The 25,858-nt window shown below is 49.3% G+C and overlaps 1 protein-coding gene across 3 annotated transcripts in view; it reads right to left on the reverse strand.

The window, feature by feature from the left end:
• The window catches only part of CACNA1A (calcium voltage-gated channel subunit alpha1 A), a 307,922-nt gene that overhangs the window by 70,399 nt on the left and 211,665 nt on the right, over positions 1-25,858 (reverse strand). For all 3 annotated transcript variants that reach the window (XM_030935868.1, XM_030935869.1, XM_030935870.1), the window contains 5 exons: positions 16,575-17,038; positions 15,135-15,273; positions 13,403-13,532; positions 6,902-6,961; positions 5,365-5,471 (listed from right to left, as the gene is read on the reverse strand). In XM_030935868.1, coding sequence (XP_030791728.1) covers positions 5,365-5,471; positions 6,902-6,961; positions 13,403-13,532; positions 15,135-15,273; positions 16,575-17,038 — 900 coding nt within the window. The remainder of the gene's footprint in view (positions 1-5,364; positions 5,472-6,901; positions 6,962-13,402; positions 13,533-15,134; positions 15,274-16,574; positions 17,039-25,858) is intronic.

The following is a 25,858-nucleotide window of genomic DNA, read 5'->3' on the forward strand; positions in this document are numbered from 1 at the left end:
GGCAAAAGAGTCCAGAAACCTGTAACCGGGCGAAGATTCCAAAACTTTTCTTGGGGAAAAAAGCAGTAGCTCGAGTAGTAGCTCCTATTCTGGCTTTACAGCAGTTTGGCTCTTAGGTGTGCAGGAATGGCTTGATCAAGGTACCTGGCCAGCTGTGCTGGGCTTGCAGCCCTGCCCTGGGGGAGGAACGGCAGCACCAGATGGACTGTTGACAGTGGGGTGGGGAGGATGTGGTAGGGGTGAGGTTTGAGGGTCTCCTCTCTCATCCCTTTGGCCATCATATAAAGATGCTCCCTGTTGGACTCATGTCTGTCAGCTCTTTCAAAACCCTGGGAGAGTCCTAGGCACTTGCCAGGATCTCACTGGCAAAATCTCACACCTCCCAGTTTCTGCATGATCTACAAGCCTGCCAGGCTTGACAGCATGGCCTGAAATCCCTATTCAGATCCTTTTCTTGCATAAGAATTAAAACAACAATAACAACAATAACAACATTCAAAATGAATTTTCAAGAGTGCAGGGTGGCTTTATGCCTGTACCCATTTCACAAGAACAATGTAAAAGCTTGACTCTGCAAACAGGCTGCCAAATTCATGTGAGTTGTAGGCCAATTTTGAATGCCCTTGTATAACTTGATATTTAAAAAGAAAACTCAGAAATTAAAAAAAAAAAATCAACTCCTCATGGCAGATTATTTTGTAACACAAAGAATCATTCTGCTATTTTTTTTTTTTTTTTTGAGATGGAGTCTCGCTCTGTCACCCAGGTTGGAGTGCAGTGGCACAATCTTGGCTCACTGCAACCTCTACCTCCTGGGTTCAAGTGATTCTCCTGCCTCAGCCTCCTGAGTAGCTGGGATTACAGGCGCTCCCCACCACACCCAACTAGCTTTTGTATATTTAGTAGAGATGGGGTTTCACGATGTTGGCCATAGTGGTCTTGAACCCCTGACCTCAAGTGATCCACTCAGCCTCCCTCAGTGCTGGGATTACAGGTGTGAGCCACCGCACCCAGCTCATTCTGCTAATTGATCTCTGGTGGAAAAGAATTTTTGGTTCATTTTTGCAGATTAGCTTTGTTTAAAAGAGGAGGCTAATTGTACCTCCAGGGAACCTAGAAATAGCATGTTGTAAACAATGGCCCATAATGGCAAAAGCTCAACAATTGAAAGACTTGCTCCAGGGCCCTTTGAAGGTCATTCCCCTCCCTAAATTGTGATGGTCAGCTTGGAGGATGTAGGTGGGACAGTCACTTCCTCAGCATTTTTTTTTTTTTTTTTTTTTTTTTGAGACAGAGTCTTGCTCTGTTGCCCAGGCTGGAGTGCAGTGGTACAATCTCAGCTCACTGCAACCTCCACTTCCCAGGTTCAAGCAATTCTTCTGCCTCAGCCTCCCGAGTAGCTGGAATTACAGGTGCCTGCTATCACACTTGGCTAATGTTTGTATTTTTAGTAGAGATGGGGTTTCACCATGTTGCCCAGGCTGGTCTTGAACTCCTGGCCCCAGGTGATCCACCTACCTCAGCCTCCCAAAGTGGTGGGATTACAGGCATGAGCCAGTGTGCCCAGCCCTCCTCAGCATTACAGTAAGTCAGCTACAACAGAGGTCTGAGAGGAAAGTGACATTGGTGACCTGAATGGCTTGGGCTTGGTACCACTTATCTGTGCCACACTCAGTGGTGGTCACTGGGAGGATTCACAGGATAAAACCCACTCCCCTGGGCACAGGTGGCCAAGGTAAGCATTGTTTGTGGACAGGTGGATATGACAGACATATTCATCCCACTGCCTGTCCTGGTCCCCTGAGCTGTCTGCCACCTCTTGAGCCCTAGGAATCTTGGAGGCTGCTGGGCAGACCCTGCCCCAGAGGAAAGGGGTGGGGGTGCCTGCCTGAGCATGTCTTCCTGTGTCCTGGGCTCTGCCTGTGTCTGAATACCACTCCTCATCAGGATGCAGCGGGGGCCAAGTCCCTGATTCCAGACCAATGACAGAGGGTCAGCTTTCTCCAAGCTACATGATCCAGGTGAGGCTCACATCACCCAAGGACATAGGCCAGGGTCATCAGCAGTGTGGGGAGTGAGAGAGAAAGAGAGGAAGAGAGAGAGAGAGAAAGAGGAAAATAAAAAGATAGAAACTGAGAGGGGGTAAAAGGAGAAAGAAAGCAGAGGGAAAAAGGAGAGAGACACACAGAAAGAGACAGAGAGAGGGAATAAGAGAGAGGGAAGAGAGGAGAAAGGAGGAAGAGAAAGAGGGAGAAAGAAAAGCAGGGGAGAGGGAGGGAAGCGGGTGAGAGGCAGAGAGGGGTCGAGAAACCCTTAGGTTATTTCCGTAGGAGGATTCATTCCAGGCTGAGGGTGGTAAAACATTTTGGCTTTTCAGGATTTAAATTTTCTCAGAGTCTAGCATGATGTCTACCTTGCACATTGAAGGACTTGCTTAAATAGGTGATGGAGGGAGAGAAAAGTATATTTTATTATAATACATTCTTTTTTTTTTTTTTTTTTTTTGGAGACAAAGTCTCACTCTCTCACCCAGGTTGGAGTGCAGTGGCATGATCTCGGCTCACTGCAGTCTTTGTCTCCTGGGTCCAAGCAATTCTCTTGCCTCAGCCTCCTGAGTAGCTGGGATTACAGATGTCCACCACCATGCCTGGCTAATTTTTGCATTTTTAGTAGAGACAGGGTTTCGTCATGTTGGCCAGGCCGCTCTTGAACTCCTGACCTCAGGTGATCCCCCTCCCTCGGCCTCCCAAAGTGCTAGGGTTACAGGCATGAGCCACCGTGCTCAGCCTATTATAATACATTCTTATGTATGCTGTTTATTAGCTTAAAAAATCATTTTTTTGGGTAGGGGGCAGCAACAGTGCTAACTTGATAGGGAACAAATTGTATCTCATTTTTATTTTACATTTCTCTGAATTCCAAGGGTTGATTTACCTCAATTTTTACTAGTTGCCAGCATTCTATCAGATTTCTGTTTATGTCCTTTGCCCATTTATCTATTGAGGAGGACTGTTTCTTATTGACTTCTAACTGCTTTTCATGTTTTAAGGACATGGACTCCTTGTCTTATTTGTCACAATCTTTGTCCCCTAATTTTATGTGCATTGTATTTTGTTTTATTTATTTATTTACTTATTTACTTTTTAACCTACAGAACAGCTTGCTAAACCTGTTTTTTTGTACTCATCACTATTAAAATTATTTAGTAACCATGTAAAGCGTAATACTCTAAATAGCGAATTCATTGATTTTTAACTTTTAAAAAGTTTTATTTTTTTGAGACAGCGTCTTCCTGTGTTCCCCAGACTCGGGTGCAGCAGCATGATTTCAGCTCACTGCAGCCTCGACCTCCTGGGCTCAAGCAATTCTGCCACCTCAGCCTCCCATGTAGCTGCTACTACAGGCATACCACTATGCCTGGCTAATTGTTTTTTTTAGGAGATGGGTTCTCCCTATGTTACCCAGGCTGGTCTTGGCCTCCTGGGCTCAAGCAGTCTGCCTGTCTCAGCCTCCCAAAGCGCTGGGATTACAGGTGTACGCCACCATGCATTGCTCTAGTAGTTAAATAGATACTAGAGGGTAGTAGTCAAAAACTTTGAGGAGAGGGAAGGAGGTGGGGAGGGAGAGGAGGAGAGAGAAAAAGAAAAGAAGAATAAGTGAACAAAAAGAGAGAAGAGAGAAACAGGAGGAAGGAGTGAAAGAGAAAGAAATACAATCAGCCTCCCAACCTTCATGACCCATCTCCAGCTCTGAAGCATCCAGAAACTCTGGAGATTTTTTGTTCTAACACGACTTGACTTCATTGTGTTCCCAGAGAAGAATCTAAGTGTGGCCTACTTTATAGCCCTTCACCTGGAAATGGGCCACCATTTTGGTCCTCCTGACAAACCAAGTCCTCATTGTTTGGTGAGGGAGACCATTCAAGGGCCCCTCCAGATTGGCTGAGGAGGGAGCCTGGAGGCAGAGGCACAGGAAGAAGCCCCTGATTTTCTCACTATGGGAGTGAGTGGGTCAAGATCCTTTCAAAACCTTTCAGGGAATGATTCACCATGATGGGCACAGCCAGGGTCTCCAAGATTTGTTTCTAGATTGAAGACTTATTAGATATTTCTCATCCTGCTCCAAATGTCTACAACTTCAAGAATGTACTGCTAAGTCTGCTATCAGGGCCTTAATGGCTAATGGCCACTCAGCTGTTGGGTACCATCTTGAAATAGTCACCCAGAACTTGGGGGCCATTTTGAAATGCTTGCCCTACAACTTGGGTGCCATTTTGGAATGGTTACCCAGAACTAGGACCTTGAAATGGCTGCCCAGAACTTGGGGGTCATCTTGGAATAGCCACCCAAAGCTTGGGGACCATCTTGGAATGGCTACCCAGAACTTGAAGGCCACCTTGGAACTCACGGACCATGTAAGAATGGCCACCAAGAATTTAGAGGTCATCTTATCATGGTAGCCCAGAACTCAGAGGCCATCCTGGAATAGCCACCCAGAACTTGGATGCCACCTTGGAATGGTTGCCCAGAACTTGGGGGCCACCCTGGAACTCAGGGGCCATCTTGCAATGGCTGTCTAGAACTTGGGGCCATCTTGGAATAGCCACCCAGAGCTTGGTGGCCATCCTGGAATGGATACCCAGAACTTGAAGGTCCACCTTGGAACTCAGGGACCATCTAAGAATGACCACCCCAAATTCAAAGGCCATCTTGGAATGATAGCCCAGAACTCAGGGGCCATCTTGGAATGGCCACCCAGAACTTGGATGCCATCTTGGGATGACTACTAAGTGCTTGGGTGCCATCCTGAAATGGCTGCCTACAACTGGGGTGCCATCTTGGAGCTGCATGACGACACATGACCTTTCAGAGGGCAGAGACTCCTAGGACTGCCAGGAGAAGTGAAAGACACACAAGGGGAGTCACCGGGTCTACAACTACGGGGCCTTCAGGCACAAGGAGGGGGTCAGAATTCTCATGCACATTCATTTCCTGATTGTCTCTTTAGGGACTTTCCAAAGAGACAGCGGTTTAGGTTACACTTGCGGAGCAGTAGGGGGATGAGATGTTCCGGCGAGGCTAGTCTACGGAAAGCAGCGCAGCAAGGGGCCCGTGATGTGGCTGAGGACCGTTGCTGTGTGAGGAGGTAGAAGGTTGGGCAGGGGGCGGGTCCCTTCTTCCTCCATGGACGTCATGCAAAAAGCCAATCGAAGCTCGTCCTGGTGGCATGCTGATATCTCACAGGTCCCCAGAGCCCACACACCCATTCCCTAGACCCTGAGAACATGTCCTGTAATCCGATGGGTGGCCCCAGGTTGGGGGTTGGGGGAAAAGAGGCAAGTGGAGGCCTCGAGAGGAGACTTACGTGAAGGCAAAGGCTACCAGGGCCCCACTGACCACTATGAAGTCGAGAATATTCCAGAGGTCACGGAAGTAGGCACCCTGATGCAGGACGAGCCCCAGGTCGATCATCTGTGGGGGAGAAGAGAGGGTGCTCAGAACCCCCACCTGATCCCCACCCTGGGGTGCTGCCGCCCACTCTCTAGCCTCTCGGGGACAGGCAGGGAAGCCAATGAGGCCACCTCATTTTGCAGGGATGGGCAGTGGCCAGAGGACTCCGGGGAGGAGTGGGGCGCTCCTGCCCCATGAGGTGGCCCCTCTTTGCCTAATGGAAGCCAGCTCTGGCTTGCCGGCTCTTAGATCCAAACTTTGGGGTCCTCTTTGAAGCCTCTTTGTCCCAAATCCCTCATGGGTGGCTCTATCAGCAAAGCTCACTGGCTGTATTTCCAGAACCTTCCAAGAATCTGTCCACTTCTCACCTCTTCTTTGGTCACCAGCCTGATCCTCTCTCATCATCGCCCATGGGATGGGGACCAGTGTGATCACCTGCTCACAGGTTCTCTGGCTTCCCACAGATGCCCGAGGGCAAGGGTCAAGTCCCTCCTCTGCTCAGAACCCTCTATGGCTCTCACCTCACTCAAAGTAAAAGCCAAAGAGCTGTCTCTGTGATCCTCTGCACAAGCTGCCCCTCACCTCCCCATTCTCATCTCTCTGTCCTTCGCTTCCCCACTCTTCTCTCGCTCTGCCCAGCCACACCAGCTTCCTTGATGCTCTTCAAACACACCAGGCATTTCTAATCCTCCGGGAGACTCATCCTCTCGAGGTGGGGCATTCTTGAAGGCTCAGAATTTCCTGGAACCCCAGCTCTTTTTTTTTTTTTGACAGGATCTCACTCTGTCACCCAGGCTGGAATGCATTGGCATGATCTTGGCTCACTGCAGCCTCCGCATCAGCTCATTGCAGCCTAGGCTTCAAGTGATTCTCCTGCCTCAGCCTCCCGAGTAGCTGGGACTACAGACATGAGCCACCACGCCTGGCTAATTTTTGTATTTTTGGCAGAGACGGGATTTCACCATGTTGGCCAGGCTGGCCTAAAACTCCTTATCTCAAGTGATCTGCCCACCTCGGCCTCCCAAAGTGCTGGGATTACAGGCATGATACACTGTGCCCAGCCCTGCACTTGCTTAAAAAAAAAGAAATTACGCCGGGCGCGGTGGCTCAAGCCTGTAATCCCAGCACTTTGGGAGGCCGAGACGGGCGGATCACGAGGTCAGGAGATCGAGACCATTCTGGCTAACACGGTGAAACCTCGTCTCTACTAAAAACTACAAAAAACTAGCCGGGCGAGGTGGCAGGCGCCTGTAGTCCCAGCTACCCCGGAGGCTGAGGCAGGAGAATGGCGTGAACCCGGGAGGCGGAGCTTGCAGTGAGCTGAGATCTGGCCACAGCACTCCAGCCTGGGTGGCAGAGCGAGACTCCGTCTCAAAAAAAAAAAAAAAAAAAAAAAAAAAAAAAAAAAAAAAAGAAATTACCACATGTTCTCACTTATAATCTGCACTCACCTTGATCACCATCTCAAAGGTAAAGACACCTGTAAAAACGTAGTCAAAATATCGCAGCACCTGTTGGGGATAAAAACAAGAAGGCAGTGGATCACTGGCCTGTTCCAGCAGCGCCCCGGTAAAACTAACGTACCCAGAAGAGGAAACACAGCTGCTATATACAGTTGGGCAGGGTGTGCACTGCACAAGGGCCCCTCCCATCTCTTCATACGGCAGATTTGTATGTTGTGAATGAAATTGTCCAGCAGATGGCAGCAAATCCTAACAAACAAAATCACTGTACTAGACCGGTTCGCTAACCCGCGGGAAGGGTGCCTTTTAAAATTTGTCCCAAGCCCTATAATGGATTAGAAGCGGCCCCAGAGAAGTTTAGGGCTGACTGCATCCCTCTTGGTGATGGATCTAATCCCCCAGTACCCTTGCTTTCCTGGGCATCCTGGGCGAGAAACAGTTGCTACGTGGTTTCTTAAACACTGGGCCCAACCTCCCGCCATGGCATCTCTTCTTGCCTCAAGGCCAGGCCCCTGCCAGGGTAGGTTGATTGTTCCTGTTCCCCTCTCCAGGCCTGATGTTTCTGCCTGGATGAGCAGAAACATCCTCTGACCCAGTCCCTCTCCAGGACACACCATAGCACACCTCTGGTGTCACTCAGGCATGAAGATGAGGGTGTGCTGGCACAGTGTCTGACTGGTGCTAGGTACAGGGGGTGGACACTGGCTGGGCGCGGTGGCTCAAGCCTGTAATCCCACACTCTGGGAGGCTGAGGCAGGCAGATCGCTTGAGGTCAGGAGTTCGAGACCAGCCTGACCAAATGGCAAAACCCCGTCTCTACTAAAAATACAAAAAATTAGCTGGGCATGGTGGCGTGTGCCTGTAATTCCAGCTACTTGGGAGGTCGAGGTGTGATAATCGCTTGAACCTGGGAGGCGGAGGTTGCAGTGAGCCAAGATTGCGCCACTGCACTCCAGCCTGGGAGACAGAGACTCTGTCTAAAAACAAAACAACAACAAAACAAACAAAACAAAAACAAAAACAAAAAAAACCCCAAAATCAGATCCACCTGGAAGCTGCAAGGGCTGAGCACTACTGAACATGGCCACCAGAGGGCGCTGTGAACCCGAGTCAGGCACATCCTTCCTCTGCTTACAACCCTCCGTGGCTCCCACCTCATTCAGGGATAAAAGTCAAAGTCCTCCTCAAGGCCTTCACGATCTGACCAGTCAGCTCCCTGCCCTCGCTTCCTCTCTGTCTCTCCCTTGCTCACTTCCTCTTGTCCCCCAAGATGCTCCCACCTCAGGGCCTTTGCACAGGCTGTTGTCTCTCTGGAATGCTTTTCCCTACATCCCATTTGATTCCCTCTTTCTCCTCCTTTATGACTTAGCTCAAATAACACTTTTCCAGTGAGGACTTCCCTGACTGACTGTTTAAATTCCATCTCCTGGTCCTTGAGATCCTCTTTACGAAGTCTCTCTTTCTCTCTGCCCACCACAATCTCGGTCACTTATCACTCCTTGAACATCTGTTAGCGTTACCGATAATCTCATTGTCCATCTCCCCCACCCAAATATCAGTCCCACAAGGACAGGGATGTCTGTCTGTCACTACGGCATGTTCAGCTTATAATACAGGGTCAGGAACACAGTAGGTGCTCAAGAAATGTTTGTGGAGTGAATGCATAAACAGTTGGGGCTGTACTGGGTCCTGGAGGAGCTGGGCTCTGTGATCTGTGTGGTTATAACTGATATTCCTGTTATGTGTGGTGATTGAAGAGGGATCAGAGACCAGAGTGCCTGGGGTCAGGGCGAGGGACTTCCTGGAGGGAGGGGCTGGTGCAAGGGGATTGGCTTGAAGGACCTGGGTGGGCAGAGGGGATGGTGGTGGGAGAGTATTTCAGGTGCACGAGGCAGTGGGCACAGCCTGGTCAAAGGCCTGGTGCTCCGTGGGCTCTGCGAGTGCAGGGACCGTCTCACACCCTGTCAATCCTCCCTGGCTAGCTCAGTACCTGGCACACAGTAGTTGCTTATTAAATACTTACTAAAGGAATGAATGGAAGGAAAGAAGGAAGAGAGGGAGTTGGGAAAGGGCAGGCGAATCTAATTCTGGAGCGCGTAATAAGGTGTGCAGGAGGAAATCAAAAGACCAATAAATTAGGTTCAAGTATGCTTAATATTTTGATCTTTTTGATCTATTTGCACATGTCATTTTCTGTGGCTCAGTCTAATCCAAAAAAGTGCTTGATCTCATTCATTACACAGAAATGTCAAGCAAAACCCCAATAAGATCTCACCGCACACCCAGCAGATCGGCCAAATGAAACAGCCAACAGCACCAAGTGTTGACAAGGATATGGAAGAACAGGAGCTCCCATGAGCTACTGGAGGAAGGGCCATTGCATTCATTTATTTTTTAATTTTTCTTTTTGAGATGGTGTCTCGCTGTCACCCAGGCTGGAGTGCAGTGGCACAATCTTGGCTCACTGGAACCTCTGCCTCCTGGGTTCAAGCGATTCTTCTGCCTCAGCCTCCCAAGTATCTGGGATTACAAGCACACACTACCATGCCCGGCTAATTTTTGTAATTTTAGTAGAGACCAGGTTTTACCATATTGACCAGTCTGGTCTCTAACTCCTGACCTCAGGTGATCTACCTGCCTTGGCCTCCCAAAGTGGTGGGATTACAGGTGTGAGCCACGGCACATGGCCCACTGTGTTTATTTTTATTTATTTATATACATTTTTGAGACAGGGTCTTGCTCTGTTGCCAAGGCTGAGTGCAGTGACGCCATCTTGGCTCACTGCAACCTCTGCCTCCTGGGTTCAAGCGACTCTTGTGCCTCAGCCTCCCGAGTAGCTGGGACTACAGTTGTGTGTCACCACACCCGGCTAATTTTTGTATTTTTGGTAGAGATGGGGTTTCACCATGTTGGCCAGGCTGGTGTCAAACTCCTGACATCAGGTGATCCACCTGCCTCGGCCTCCCAAAGGGTCACTGTGTTTATTGTCTAGTAAACATTCAAGCTGCATTTACTGAGGCCAACCACTTGCAAATTCTATGCTCTGGAAACTTCGCTTTTGGCTTATACCCTGGAGGAATTCTTATTTATTGAGACAGGGTCTCGCTCTGTCACCCAAGTTGGAGTGCAGTGGTACGAACACGGATCACTACAGCCTCGACCTTCCAGACCCCAATTGATCCTCCCACCTCAGCCTCCCAAGTGGCTGGGACCACAGGTGTGCACCACCATGCTCGGTTAATTTAATTTTTTTTTTTTTTTTTTTTTGAGACAGAGTCTCGCTCTGTCGCCCAGGCTGGAGTGCAGTGGTGAGATCTCAGCTCACTGCAGGCTCCGCCCCCTGGGTTCACGCCATTCTCCTACCTCAGCCTCCCGAGTAGCTGGGACTACAGGCACCTGCCACCTATCCTGGCTAATCTTTTGTGTTTATTGTTTAGTAGAGATGGGGTTTCACCGTGTTAGCCAGAATGGTCTTGATCTCCTGACCTCGTGATCTACCTGCCTCGGCCTTCCAAAGTGCTGGGATTATAGGCGTGAGCCACTGCACCTGACCAAAAATAAAAATTTTTTTTTTGGTAGAGGTGGGGGGGGGGGGTCTCACTATGTTGCCCAAGCTAGTCTCGAACTCCTGGCCTCAAGCAATGCTCCCACCTTGGTCTCTCAAAGTGCTGGGATTATAGGCTTGAGCCACTGCATCCAGCCTCCTGGAGAAATTCTTGTCCAGGTGACTCAGGAAACATGTTGAGGGGTGTGGCATGGGGACAGTATTCACTTAGAAACAACGCAAACATCTGTTAACAGGGTATGGATAACACATCCCATGCCACCCAGTCAATCTGAACGCAGCCTCATAAAGAATGCTCATCGGCCAGGCATGGTGGCTCACGCCTGTAATCCCAGCACTTTGGGAAGCCAAGGTGGGTGGACCACTTGAGGTCAGGAGTTTGAGACTGGCCTGGCCAACATAGTGAAACCCTGTCTCTACTAAAAATACAAAAATTAGCTGGGCGTGGTGGCGCACACCTGTAGTCTCAGCTACTCCGGAGGCTGAGGCAGGAGAATCACTTAAACCCGGGAGGCGGAGGTTGCGGTGAGCCAAGATTGCACCACCGTACACTGGCCTGGGTGATAAGAGCAAGACTCCATCTCAAAAAAAAAAAAAAAAAAAAAAAAAAGAATGCCCCTCAATCCTGCAACAGCAACATATACTCACTTAGTGTGAATACAATGTTGTGTGACAAAGGGAAGCATAGGTGTCTCATTTATTGAATGTTACAGAAGAGCAAACATAAATTCTAGTTTTTAAGAATTGGCCAGTGCGGTTGCTCATGCCTGTAATTCCAGGGCTCTGGAAGTCTGAGGAGGGACGATTACTTGAGGTCAAGAGTTCGAGGCCAGCGTGGCAACACAGCGAGGCCCCGTTTCTATAAGAATTTTCAAAATTAGCTGGGTGTGGTGGTGCATGCCTGTGGTCCTAGCTTCTTGAGGGGCTGAGCTGGGAGGCTCACTTGAGCCCAGGAGGTTGAGGCTGCAGTGAGCCATGATCATGTTACTGCACCCCAACCCGGGCAACAGAGAGAGACACTGTTTCTTAGAAAGAAAAAAAAAAAAAAAAGTCTGTGCAGGTAGGAGAAAAGAGAGAGGCTGAGAAACGCTCATTCCAGAAGCTGGGGTCGTGGTTACCTGTAAGGCAGGGTTTCTCAGGCTGGGCTCAGTGGACATTTGGGGAAGGATCGTTCTCTAGAGTGGGGGCCGTCCTGTGCATCAGTGGGTGCTGAGCAGCGTCCCTGGCCTCCACCCACCAGATGCCAGGAGCACCTCCCCCCTCCTGTCGTGACAACCAAAAATGACTCCAGGCAGTGTCCCCAGCAGCTCTAAAGGGAAGGCAGGCAGTGGGGGTGGGGGATCGAGGAGGCACATGCCGCGTGGGGCGTTTTTGTTCTATTTCTTGCCCTGGATGGTGGTTACGTGGTGTGAACGTTATGGGGCCACAGTGTTCTTGTGGAGAAGTTTCGACTGCGAGATGGACGAAGGAGGGGGACGGGGAGCTGAACGCTCTTTGCAAGCCCTCCCTGGGGCCCGGTCTGAGCGCTGCCTAGATTCCCTTCAGCCTTGGGAGCTGCCATGCCCCCTGCATCATCCATGCCTGTGCCCTCCCTGCAGCAGGCAATGCCTTCTCCAGCCTCCTCCAGCCAGCAGGGGGTTTGTGGACCCCTCCTGGGACACCCCTCCCCATGCCTGGCTCCTGGAGGCCTCTGGGGGAAACCAGGCTGCAGGAAGCAACTGAGCCAGCTGTGAGGAGGCTGGGCCCTGGCTCTGGCTTCCTCCGGGAGCTGTGTTCTAATTATTTCCTTCCATCTCCCCCATTGGGTCCCCAGGGGGCCTGCCAGGCCTGGGAAGGAAGGGAAAGTGCGTGGTAAGCTGTGGGCGGGCTTGAGGGATGGGGCTTGCCAGCCTTGCCTGGGTCCTAACCTACTTAGCCAGGGCAGCAGAGCCTCAGACCAGCAGAAAACACACTTCTTTGGCTCTGGGCTGGGAGGGAAGGGATGGGGGAGGGAGCTGGGGAGGGAAACAGGAGCCACCAGTCCACCCTCTACCAGGTCCTGGGGTCAAGCCTCTGCCCGCAGCCCATGGTTGAGGCACGCCCTTGCCTGTTGGTGCCTCTGTTTCCCCATCTCAACCATAAGCATGCACTCATTCCTGCTTGTCAGGACTCAAAGGGGCTATGCACACCCATCCGTGGCATACAGTAGGTGATGAGTAAATGCAGACAGCTGGGGGAAGCAGTGGGAGCTTTGGGGGATGCAGAGTTGGAATTCTGCTGTGTGACCCTGGACAGGTCACTTACCACTCCTTCATTCCCCTGAGCCTCAGTTTTCCCATCTGTCAAGTGGGGATGGCTGGGCAAGGAGCGGGGGGGGGGGGGGGTGCATTGTGAGGATTAAACGGGATAGTTCATGCTGAGTTTCTTCCTGGGACTCAGCAAGTGCTCAATTAACAGGGATTGTCAAGAGACCCACCACCTGCAAAGGGGCTTGCTTTCATAAAAATCGAAAGCATAGGCTCTCTTTCTGAACCAAATAGTTGTTTCTTTCAGAGCTTCGTGTCCAAAGGGAAATGTCTACTGCGGAGGGGACCACCTCGGAGCACCGCCCCTGCGCCAGTAACCCCGCTATTCCATGTAGAGAGTGTGCAACATCCATATCCTATTAGTCTCACGCCTCCATTAAAGAATCCAGCAATTTTCAGCCCCAGCCACTCTGGGCCACCTTCTCCCCACCAGGCTCACACAGCCACTGCCTCAAGGAATGTCTTGCTTCCAAGAGCATCCCCAAGGAATCGGAGCTTCCCCTCTCAACCAACAGCCATAAGGGCTATGCCTAGGGGTGCCCCCAACATCCCACCCTACCTGTAGCATTTTGGATGCAGGAGAAAGTGGCCTGAGGCAGAGGAGCCAGGCTAGGAAGGGGCGTGCTCTGTGGGACTCACATTGTTCCGAGGTGCGTTGGGCTGCACAGGGTCCTCGGCGGCCAGGGCGATGCTGCTCATGGCAATGACCATGAGGATGCACATCTCAAAGTAGCGCAGGTTCAGGATGTAATGGCACAGGCGGCGAAGGCTGTTGGAGACAGATGGGCGTGCAGAGGTCCACTCAGACCACAGGCTCACAAACCCTTTTCTTCCACCATCTCATGTTACCTACCACTACCTGAGATCTCCAACCTCCAAGGCCTCACACACAACAAACTATTAAGCTCCTCCAGGTGGGGGCCCTCTCTGGGTCCTGGAACCCCAAGAAGGCAGAGGGGACCTTGGTGAGAGAAGACATTCACATGCCCTGTTTAGCAAAGTGCCTATCACTCTCAAACGACCCTCTTGAAATATCTTGATCCCCAAGCTAGCTTGAAGAAATACGGTCCTTAATTCTGTAGGAGATAAAAAGCGTTTTCAATATTAAATGTCCCAGGGTCAAACAATATTGTGAATCTATGGGTTAAGCAGGTTTCTTTCTTTTTTAAAAATTAGCTGTGTGACCTTGGGCAAGTTGCTTGTCCCCTCTGTGCCTTGGTGCCCTCATCTGTAAAATGGCCATAATACTAATGCTTACTTCACAAAATTGTGAGACCCAAGAGTTAATTTATACCTGGCTCATGATAGGGGCTCCAAAAAGTTAGTTATTGAAATTATGAACTGCAGGCCTTATCAGAGCCTTGAAGGTACCAATGGGATGTGCCAGTTAACCTCTTAATAAGTGGAGCCAATAACAAATAGTCCATAAGGTTGTATGAATGGCAGCAGAGCTGAGTGATTAAGAACAAGGAGGCTAGAGCCAGTGTCTGGGCTCAAACTCCAGCTCTCCCACTGGCTTGCTGTGTGACCTTGGGCAGATGAATTCATGTCTCTGGACCTCAGTTTTTCATCTGTCAAATGGAGCTAAGCATAATAACAACCTCAGAGAAATTTAAAAAAAATTTTAAGGCACTCAGAACAGTGCCTGGCACTGAGTAAATACCACATAAATGTTTTCTTAGTAAAATCGATAAGTCAATGAAATAAAAAAGTATTTTAAAAGTACTTTTATTTATTACTACTCAGAGTGAGTTGCCAAGAGGCAGATTACAGAAAGCAGCTTCCTCCCATCTTATCTGACATGATCCTTCATTGTCAAGAAGCATTTGAGGGGTCAGGCTTTCAAGAAATAGCCTTGGGAGACATTCAGTTCTGAAACAAACTCCGAGCCACCACGACACTCACGGGATACATTTCTCCCCTAAATAATCTATCCGTTTCAAAGATGTCCAAGATAGAAGGCCATGGAACTCAGAGACTGTCTGCCCAGAATCTAAACCCTTACAGAGTCTAGGTTAGGAACAGAGTTCGGGTCCTAGGGCTGCCATGTGCAGTTGTTCAGGCTGTGTACTGCACAAGGCAGCCATTTCTAAGGGGGTGCCTCTTACCTCACAGACAGCATAGATCTGGATATTTATGACAATGATTTTCTAGCGGAGGGCAGGAAGGGGGGTCTCTTCCAACAAAGTCAGTATATTGTGACAAATCATCTTAACGTGACTTAAGGAAGGAGCATCCGTTTTCAGTTTGTTCAAAGGTACCCTTGGACTCATGGTGGTCAACACTCACTCACTGCCCTCTATCTGGCCTGACTTCCGCTACCCTGGTGGGAGCCCCAGGCCCCCCTGCCCTTGCTGGGGGCCATACTCACGGGTTGGTCGTGGACAGGATGAACATGGAGCTATAGGGAGGCATTGGCTTAGGGCCGTCTTCCCCACGGTCGTCTTCCTCCTCCTCCTTCTTCTCGTCCTCTTTTTTTGGCAGTGGGTCTGGGTTGGCGTTTTTGTTCACTGTTGGGACAAGAACCAACACAGGGCTCCCTCCACAATTTCCCACAAGTCTCTGGGAACTCCTGTGTACTCCCAGGGCAGGCAAGAAGCGGCTGACATTTATAAAGTGCCTGCTGTATATACCAGGCATCCTATGACATCACTGAACCCTTGTATGGCCCTGAGGTTGATATATTCTGATCCCCCATTTACAGATGAGGAAATTGAGGCACAGAGAAGTAAAGTGACTTGTCTAAGGTCACACAGCAGGAAGTGGAAGAGCTGGCATTTGGAACCCAGGAGGCCTGGCCCCCGAGAGCCTGCTCTCAACCACTCCATAGCCTTGAGTGTGGTGGGGCCCTCACGGGACATTCACACAGACCTGCCCCTATCCTTGCTGGACCTTCACGTCCTCACTTGCAGGCAGGTAGGGACAGTGCCAAGAGACCCATTGAACAGATGGAAATACTGAGACCTCCCATAAACCGCACAGCGTGCCCCCATTAGCACCCCTCTTGACTCGGGGGGAGGAGCTATCAGCCTCTGGAGCTTCCATTCTGCAGCCCAGCCAGATTATGTGCCCACGGGCAGGCTGAGCCTCTCTGAGCCTCAGTCCCTACATCTATAAAATGGGCACAGTGACAAGATCTTAGGATCTTAGGTCTCAGGACCATGGAAAGCCTTTATCCAGCAGACCCATGACAATTTCTCACACAGAACTGACACTAGAGACACTTAAGACATCATCCACTCAGCAGTTCACCATTTTTTCTTTCTTTTTTTTTTTTTTTTTTTGAGACGGAGTCTCGCTTTGCCACCCAGGCTGCAGCGCAGTGGTCCTCTCTTGGCTCACTTTACCTTGGCCTCCTGAAGTGCTGGGATTACAGGCATGAGCCAGTACATCTGGCCCCTTTTTTAATGTGGCGACTAGAAAGTTGAAACTGACATTTGCATGTGGCCTGTGTTACATTTCTTTTGGACAATGCTGGGCTGAGACAATCAATCATCTGATCCCCTCAAGCTTCCATCAGAGGACCCTATTGCTCCTCAAATGGGGTGGCTTCCTGGCTCCCCTAGGGAAGGAAGGACGTAGGAGATATTGCTAACCTGATCAAACAAGTCCCCGTGCCAGGCACTGTGCACAAATTATCTTACTGAATGGTCCACAGCCCTGCAGGGTAGGAAACTATGTCTATGCCCATTTTCCAGGGGGGAAACTGAGGCCAGAGAGATGGGGTCACAGTCCAGGGTCACTCAGCAGAGCCTCTGGCTCCAGGGGCGCCGGGTCCCCTGCCCAGCGATGTGAGGGCGGAGGGTCTCACCTTGCACAACAGTGTGGTTGAGTGGGGGTGGGCAGGCCGGGGGGATGTCCACCGTGGTGTGGTCGGGTTTCCTGGCAGTCTTAGCTGAATTGGTCTGGGTGCCGCTGGGGTTGGTGACGATAAGGCTGTTCTCGGGGGTCTTGGGAGGGCCGGGATTGGATGGGTTCCCCGGGTTGTTGGGCATCCGGCGGCTGGCGGCGTTCTGGGGATTGGTGGCCATGGCAGGGATGGCTGGCGTGGGGCCAGGGTCGGTGCTGTTTCCCATCTTGGCTGGGCTCTGGGGCAGGCCGGTGTGGCCGAGGCTGTCGTGGGGACCGGCCGACTCCGCGGTGGCCAGTTTGTTGTTCTTCATGTTGTCAATGTCCTCTGCCAGGGGTGGGTCTTGGCGGCCCAGGTCCTGCTGGATTGGCCGGGTGGTTGACAGGTTGGGGCCTGACACAGGGACCCCAGAGCCCTGGTTCTCTCTGAGGAAGGCAAGTGAATGAAAAAGAATGAACAACTGAGTTAGGATAAAAGGCAACAGTTCAGGATCCTAGCTAAGATTCCATCTTTCAAGAGTACAACTTGGGCTGGGCGCAGTGGCTCACGCCTGTAATCCCAGCACTTTGAGAAGCCGAGGCAGGAGGATTCCTTAAGGCCAGGAGTTCAAGACCAGCTTGGGCAACATAGTGAGACCCCATTTCTACAAAAAATGTATAAACTGACAGGCATGGTGGTGTGTGCCTGTAGTTCTAGCTACTTGGGAGGCTGAAGTGGGAGCACTGCTTGAGCCTGGGAGGTTGAGGCGGCAGAGAGCTGTGATCATCCCACTGCACTTCAGCCTGGGTGACAGAGTGAGACCCTGTCATCAAAAAAACAAACAAACAAACAAACAAAAAAAAAAAAACAAAAAAAGAAAAGGAAAGGGTACAATTTGGTCACGGGGAAGTTGTGTCCCAGATCCCTATAGCGCCTGGAATTGAGAGGGGGCTGTTCAATTCTTGGTCAGAGGTCAAGACTTTCACATGCCCACTGACAGGTTTCCACAGCTCCCCATCATCTTACTTCTTTTCCTTCTTTCTTTCTTTTTTCTTTTTTCCAAGATGGAATCTTGCTCTGTCATACAGCGGCATGATCTTGGCTCACTACAACCTCTGGCTCCCGGGTTCAAGCGATTCTCTTGCCTCAGCCTCCCAAGTAGCTGGGATTACAGGTACCCACCACCACGACTGGCTAATTTTTTGTATTTCAGTAGAGACGGGGTTTCACCATTTTGGCCAGGCTGGTCTCGAATTCTTGACCTTAAGTGATCCACCCACCTCAGCCTCCCAAAGTGCTGAGATTACAGGTGTGAGCCACCACACCTGGCCTCTTTTTTTTTTTTTTTTTTTTCAGACAGGGTCTCACTCTGTTGTCCAGGCTGGAGTGCAGTGGCAGGATCATAGCTTACTGCAGCCTTGAACTTCTGGGCTCCAGTGATCCTCCCATCTCAGCCTCTGGGTAGCTGAGGCTACAGGCTCGCGCCAACGCGCCTGGCTAATTTTTAATTTTTTTGTAGAGACTGGCGTCTCACTATGTTGCCCAGGCTGGTCTCAAACTCCTGGGTTCAAGTGATTCTTCCTCCTCGGCCTCCTAAAATGTTGGGATTACAGGCGTAAACCACAATGCCCAGCTTGTTTTTAACTTTCTTATTCATAGCTGAGTTTTCACTGCCTAGTACAGGGCCTCTCACACAGTCAATGCTGGGTAACTTACTGTCAAATGATAAGCGAATAAATGAATACCCCCATTTTCTTTTTTTTTTCATTCTTTCTTTTTTTAAGTGAGACGGAGTCTCACTCTGTTGCCCAGGCTGGAGTGCAGTGGCGGGATCTCGGGTCACTGAAACCTCTGCCTCCTGGATTCAAGTGATCCTCATGCCTCAGCCTCCCGAATAGCTGGGATTACCAGCGTGCACCACCATGCCCAGCTAGTTTTTCTATTTTCAGTAGAGACAGGGCTTCGCCATGTTGCCCAGGCTGCTTGAACTCCTGGCCTCAAGTGATTCACCCGCCTCGGCCTCCCAAAGTGCTGGGATTACAGGAGTGAACCACTGCACCTGGCCAGAATGTCCCCATTATCTAGATGAGGATACTGAGGCTCCAGGAGAGATCCCACAGCCTCAGACCTCCCATCAACCCTTGCGTCTCCAAGCCACGGACACCTGGGTGCTGCCTCCTGCCATCTGCAGGTTGACAAAGACTCACTTAGTAGCCCATCTGATGCCTTCCGGACTATAGACCCCCTGGACAACACAGCTCTGGTTTCCCACAAATCTACCTAGAAATAATAAATAAATAAATAATAAATCAAAGGCTGGCTTTCCCCAGAGGGCTTCCCACTGGCGAAACTACCAGCACCATTCTCCTCATTTTTGCATTTGAACGTGCAAAAACCCAGGGTGTTTTTAGTAAGCGGAAGAGAGACAAGCTAATTTATTTTCAGACCAAAGTAGGTAAGTGGGATGCTTCTATTAATACTTCCCGGAAGGAGAAACCGAGGCAGTTCCACTGTTTCTCTGAGACCGCACAGGGCAAATGGGCAGGTCCAAGCAACTTTCTGCCTTCTCAGTTTCGTGAGTGGGTCATAGAGTGACATTTCAGAAGACAGGCTGAACCTGGGTTCGAATCTCGGCAATGCCTTTTAAAAAAAATTTTTTTTGACAGGGTCTCACTCTGTCACCCAGGTTGTAGTGCACTGGCGTGATCTCAGCTCACTGCAATCTCCACCTCCCAGGCTCAGGCAATCCTCCCACCTCAGCCTCCCGAGTAGCTGGGACAATAGGTGCATGCCACCACGCCTAGCTAACTGTTTAATTATTCTTTTTATAGAGATGAGGTCTCACTATATTTCCCAGGCTGGTCTCAAACTCCTGGGCTCAAGCAATCTTTTTGCCTCAGTCTCTCAAAATGCTGGGATTATAGGCATGAGCCAGTACACCCGGGGAAATTTTGGCAACATCACTAGCTGTGTGACCCTGTGTGGTTTGCTTAACCTCTCTGAGCCTTAGTTCCCACATTTTAAAATTTGGGATAACAGGAGTAGAACCTTCTCCATATCCCGGAGACTGAAGCAATGATCCTGGACCTTCTTTTTTTTTTTTTTTTTTTTTTTTTTTTGAGATGGAGTCTCGCTCTGTCGTCCAGGCTGGAGTGCAGTGGCGCTATCTCGGCTCACTGCAAGCTCCGCCTCCCGGGTTCATGCCATTCTCCTGCCTCAGCCTCCCACAGGTGCCGGCCACCACGCCCGGCTAATTTTTTGTATTTTTAGTAGAGACGGGGTTTCACGGTATTAGCCAGGATGGTCTCGATCTCCTGACCTCGTGATCCGCCCGCCTTGGCCTCCCAAAGTGCTGGGATTACAGGCGTGAGCCACCGTACCTGGCCGATCCTGGACATTATTTACCACATAATCTCCAGTGAGTTACTTAGCCTCAGTTCCTGATCCATAACATGGGGGCCGTAACCTCATTGAGTCTGGCTCTGAGAACTAAGTATGTTAATGAGCTGAGAGTCACCGAGGATTATTCTCAGGCCTTGAAACCTAATGGGATTTGTCTTGCTGGATTTAGCACTTGCTTAGGACTAGTGACCTCTTTATCCCTTCCAATTTCTCCCTTTTACAATAGGAATGTCTATCCTATGCCTGTCCCGCTGTTATATTTTGGAAACATACAAAGATCACTTGTTTTGTAGTTTCTATTATATATATATATATATAATATACATTATATATATTTATCTTATCTGTCTTATTTTTTTGAGATGGAGTCTTGCTCTGTCACCCAGGCTGAAGTGTAATGTGCGATCTTGGTGATCTCGGCTCACTGCAACCTCTGCCTTCCAGGTTCAAGTGATTCTCTTGCCTCAGCCTCCAGAGTAGCTGGGACTACAGGTGTGTGCCACCACACCCAGCTAATTTTTTTTTTTTCGGTATTTTTAGTAAAGACAAGATTTTGCCATGTTGGCCGGGCTAAAACTCCTGGCTTCAAGAGATCTGCTGGCCTTGGCCTCCCAAAGTGCTAGGATTACAGGTGTGAGCCACCGTACCTGGCCTAAATGAGGTAAATTCTAAACCAATATGTCCTCAACATCTTGGACAGTCCACAAAGAAAGTTCTAAGCTGCTTGTGATGCTTTTTGAGAAGTTGTGTATCACGTGAAAACCTGGCTGAGAGTATTTTCTCATCATCTGTAATGTGTGTGTGTGGGTATGTGTGTGTATAATAATAATAATAATATATTTTTAAGAGACAGGGTCTTGCTCTGTTGCCCAGGCTGAAATGCAGTGGTGTGATCATAGCTCACTGCAACCTTTAAATCCTGGGCTCAAGCAATCCTCCCACCCCAGGTAGCTGGGATTGCAGGCACACACTGCTGTGCCTGGTTACTTTTATTAATTTTTGTAGAGAGAGGGTCTCACTATGTTATTCAGGCTGGTATTGAACTCCTGGGGCTCAAGTGATCCACTTGCCTTGGCCTCCCAAAGTGCTAGGATTACAGGTGTGAGCCACCACGCCTGGCCCTGTATATATATACACACATTTAAGAGAGAGATATCCCTCCCATAAAGCAGGCCCAGTTAAGTTATAATTTCAAAGAGAACCTAAACCCTTTGGCCACCAGCTCAAGCGGCCATGGAGAAACTCGTGGGGGCATTTTCTTAGAGGAATACCATCTACCGAGAGCGGATGGAAAAGGGTCTGCCAATGTTTGTCTTGTTTTTGCTTCCTCATAGAGTTTCTGTTGGTTGTTCGTGGGGGAAATTTTAACCAGCTCAGCCTGCAGAGGCCTAATATCAATTTCCAGGAGGTTTCATTTCCAAAGTGTCTCCAAGGAGAACTCAAAAGGGGCAGAAAACGTTGAAACTGGGCCCCTTCCCTCTACCCCCTTCCCCCTGGGGATCTGGCATCCTCTGCCTGGAATAGGCGGCCAGTTGCATAACACCTGCTCTGCACGGCATTCTCGTGCCAGCTAATCACTTTGGCATCCTTCTGCGGAGGACTGCGGACACCTTGCCTGGGGCACACTCAGACCCCGAGATCAGATTATGTGGGGGTGATAATAACAGCAGTCCCTGTTTATTGCTCACCTCCTTGTGTCCCCATCCCCCTGTCCTAAGGACCTCACGTATTAACTCATTTCATCCCTGCAACCACCAGCATCTGAGATGGGTATAGTGATTGGCCCCATGTCAGAGGAAGAGACTGAGGTTCAGAGAGGAAAAGTCATTTGCCCAGTGTTACCCAGCTGGAAAACCGCTGAACTGGGCTCTCTGGTGTTCAATGCTTTAATCGGGCAGCTTGGTACTGTGGCTCACGCCTGTAATCCTAGCACTTTGGGAGGCTGAGGAAGGAAGATTGCTTGAGTCCAGGAGTTTGAGATCAGTCTGGGCAACATAGTGAGACCCCATCTCTAAAAAAAAAAAAAAAAAAAAAATTAGCTGGGCGTGGTTGCATGAGGCTGCAGTTCCAGCTACTTGGGAGGCTGAGGTGGGAAGACAAATTGAATCCAGGAGTTCGAGGCTATGGTGAGCTACGATTGTGCCACTGCACTCCAGCCTGGGTAACAGCAAGACTCTGTTTCTAAACAAACAAACAAACAAACAAACAAACAAACAAATAAACAAAAAACTAGGGCCCATTGGGGGTGCCGTAAGAATTAGAGTGCTAAAGAATTAACCACCCCCTGCCCCCATGCAGGATAAACTGTGGAGGTCAAAAGTCCAGCATCTCTCTTCCTGTTCCTTTTGGGGAGTGGGTTGTCATGGTGACAGATGCAGGTGGAATAGGATGCGAACAGCAGAGATAAGAATTCTAGAGTGGAGCAGGTCTTGGCAAAAGTTCCCTTTGCACCCAGACAGGCCTGGGAGGAGGCACTGCCTGGCTTCAAGGGAGAGGCAGATGCTCTGTCCTCCACCGATTTTTACTGAGAGTCTGGGAAAGTTCCACCCTCATTTTGTTCACCCTGCAGGGCCACTGGGCTTGGCCACCTGGTATGGAGGATCTGCGGCCAGCAGCCATTGAATTATATGAAATAGAATGTGCGTCAGTCCACTTTTCACTGGAGTGGGCCACTGAAAGACAGATGAAGGTAGGAATGAGGAGAAGACAAAGTGAATAAAAAGGAAAAAAAAATATGATCGGCCTGGCAAAGTAGCTCACTCCTATAATCCCAGCACTTTGGGAGGCTGAGGTGGAAGGATCGCTTGAACCCAGGAGTTGGAGACCAGCCTTGGCAACATGGCAAAACCCTGTGTCTACAAAAAATACAAAAGATTAGCCAGGCATGGTGGTGCACGCCTGTAGTTCCCAACTACTCAGGAGGCTGAGGTGGGAGAATCACCTGAGTCCAGGAAGTCGAGGCTGCAGTGAGCCGTGACTGCACCACTGTACTCCGGGACTTGGGTGACAAAGCGAGACTGTATCTCAAAAAAAAAAAAAATTATCAATATGCAGCCAGGCACGGTGGCTCACGCCTGTAATCCCAGCACTTTGGGAGACAGAAGTGGGTGGATCACGAGGTCAGGAGATGGAGACCATCCTGGCTAACACAGTGAAACCCAGTCTCTACTAAAAAAAAATACAAAAAAAAAAAAACAAAAAAAACTAGCCGGGCGAGGTGGCGGGTGCCTGTAGTCCCAGCTACTCGGGAGGCTGAGGCAGGAGAATGGAGTGAACCTGGGAGGCAGAACTTGCAGTGAGCAGAGATCACGCCACTGCACTCCAGCCTGGGTGACAGAGCGACACTCTCTCTCAAAAAAAAAAAAAAAAAAAAGAAAAGATTATCAATATGCTGAAGAATGAAAAGCACAGGGTACATTTGCAAAAAGCCTCAAGGAATGGCTGAAGAAGAGGAAACATGCACAAGGCAGACCTCGGAAGGCCACTGGCTTTGCCACAACAGAGAACTAAAATGTCTTTTTGTTATTTTATATTCTCAAAGAAGGTTTTATCTTTGCCACTTTTTTTTTTAAAGCAGATGAATGACTTATCTTGGATTTTTTTTTTTTCCTCTTAAAGTGCATGAATCTTCATGAAGTTTTATTTCCAAAGAGCCTTAGAACCTCTTTATCAGCCAAATGAATAATGCCTCTCCCGGCCAGGTTGTTTGATGTGTCTATTCATAATGGAGTTAGCAGTGCTCTCCTGGTTCAGAATGGGGGTCTGGCTAGCTGAGGCTCTGGGGGTGAAAGTGGGGAGATATTTTCTTCCTCTGAAGAAGAGAAGGAGCAGGAACCATCTGTGGGATTTGGGCAAGCTGGGTCCTTATTTTTTTTATGTTTATTGATGAGAGTATTAATAACAGTATTAGCTGACACTTATTGAGTGCTTACTACTACTGTTAAAAATAGCATTCACTGAGTACTAATAATATTCATATTAATAATAGCTAACGTGGTCAGGCACAGTATCTCATGCCTGTAAATCCAGCACTTTTGGAGGCCAAAGTGGGAGAATTTCTTGAGGCCAGGAGTTTGACACCAGCCAGGGCAACGTAGTGAGACCTCAAAATTCTACAAAACAATTGCTAACATTTATTGAGCTCTTGTTATAAGCCAGGACCTACTCAAAGCATTTTACATGTACTAACTCAGTTAAATCTTGTACCCAGAGTAGGAGGTAGCTACTATTCTTATCCCCATTTTATAGATGAGGAAATGGAGGCCCAGAGAGGAGGAGTGAAATTCTGAAAGTCACACAGCCTGGAAGTGATAGGGCAGGAATGGGACTGCCTGCCCCAAAGTCCTTGCCTTTCACAACTAGGCTTTGTTGCTTTTGTAATCTCCAATGTTTACTGTTGTCTTTCTTTTTTTTGAGACGGAGTCTCGCTTTGTCACCCAGGCTGGAGTGCAGTGGCGCGATCTCGGCTCACTGCAAGCTCCGCCTCCCGGGTTCACGCCATTCTCCTGCCTCAGCCTCCCATATAGCTGGGACTACAGGCGCCCGCCAGCACACCCGGCTAATTTTTTGTATTTTTAGTAGAGACAGGGTTTCACCATGTTAGCCAGGATGGTCTCGATCTCCTGACCTCGTGATCTGCCTGTCTCGGCCTCCCAAAGTGCTGGGATTACAGGCGTGAGCCACCGCGCCCGGCCATACTATTGTCTTTCAAAAACTCTTCCTGGCATATTGTTAGGGAGAGACATTCTGTCCCTGTCACTCTGCCTCCTTCAATAATACTGGATCTGTTAATAAGACTGATAATAATAGTAATATTAGTAACAATAGTAAGAGTAATTAATAATCAGTGGTCTTTCTTTTTTTTTCAGAAATGAGGTCTTGCTCATCTCTAAAATGAGCAATGCCACTGCAATCCAACCTGGGCAACAGAGCAAGACCCTGACTCACAAAAAACAACAACAAAAAAAAACCCCTAAATAAACCAACAAACTAAAGGCACAAATAATTACAAGCAAGATTTTTCACCTGTGTGAGGAGCATTAGAAAGTCATGAAGAGGAAAGGATAATTCATTTCCGTATGAGATTGTCCTGTACATGGTAGGGTATTTAATATACCAGCCTCCCATTCTCTAAATGCCCAGGTTGGTCTCAAACTCCTGGGCTCAAGCAATCCTTTGCTTTAGCCTCCTGAGTAGCTGGGATTACAGGTGCACACCACTGTACCTGGCTTTTTTTTTTTTTTTTTTTTTTTTTTTTTTTGAGACAGAGTCTTGTACTGTTGCCCAGGCTGGAGTGCAGTGGTGTGGTCTCAGCTTACTATAACCTCCACCTCCTGGGACGATTCTTGTGCCTTAGCCTCCCGAGTAGCTGGGATTACAGGCGTCCACCACCACGCCTGGCTAATTTTTTGTGTTTTTAGTAGAGGCAGGGTTTCGCCACGTTGGCCAGGCTGGTCCCGAACCCCTGACCTCAGGTGATCCACCTGCTTCGGCCTCCCAAAGTGCTGGGATTACAGGCACGAACCATCACACTGGCCTGTACCTGGCTCTTCATTGGTCTTTACTATATATAGACTGCTGTGGTAAACACTTTATTCCACCTAAACTCCCTTTTTGACCTCTCATTCCCCTGAGTGACTGAAGGCCTCAGAGTCTCATCAATGCACCTTCAATTTCTTTGTCCCTCACTTTCTTGTCACTATTCGTGTCCTGCAAACTGGCCTCCTTCTGGTCCACCCCAGAGCCTTTGCACATGCTGTTGTTAGACTGAAACACTCTACTCCCTTCTCGGATTGCTCCTCTGAAAACCTGCTGAGACCTTGGAAGCAGTTTCTTGGTCGTATTTCTCAGAATGCCTCAGACCA

This window comes from Rhinopithecus roxellana, chromosome 8 (genome assembly GCF_007565055.1).
Source record: "Rhinopithecus roxellana isolate Shanxi Qingling chromosome 8, ASM756505v1, whole genome shotgun sequence".
NCBI classification, from domain to species: Eukaryota; Metazoa; Chordata; class Mammalia; order Primates; family Cercopithecidae; genus Rhinopithecus; species Rhinopithecus roxellana.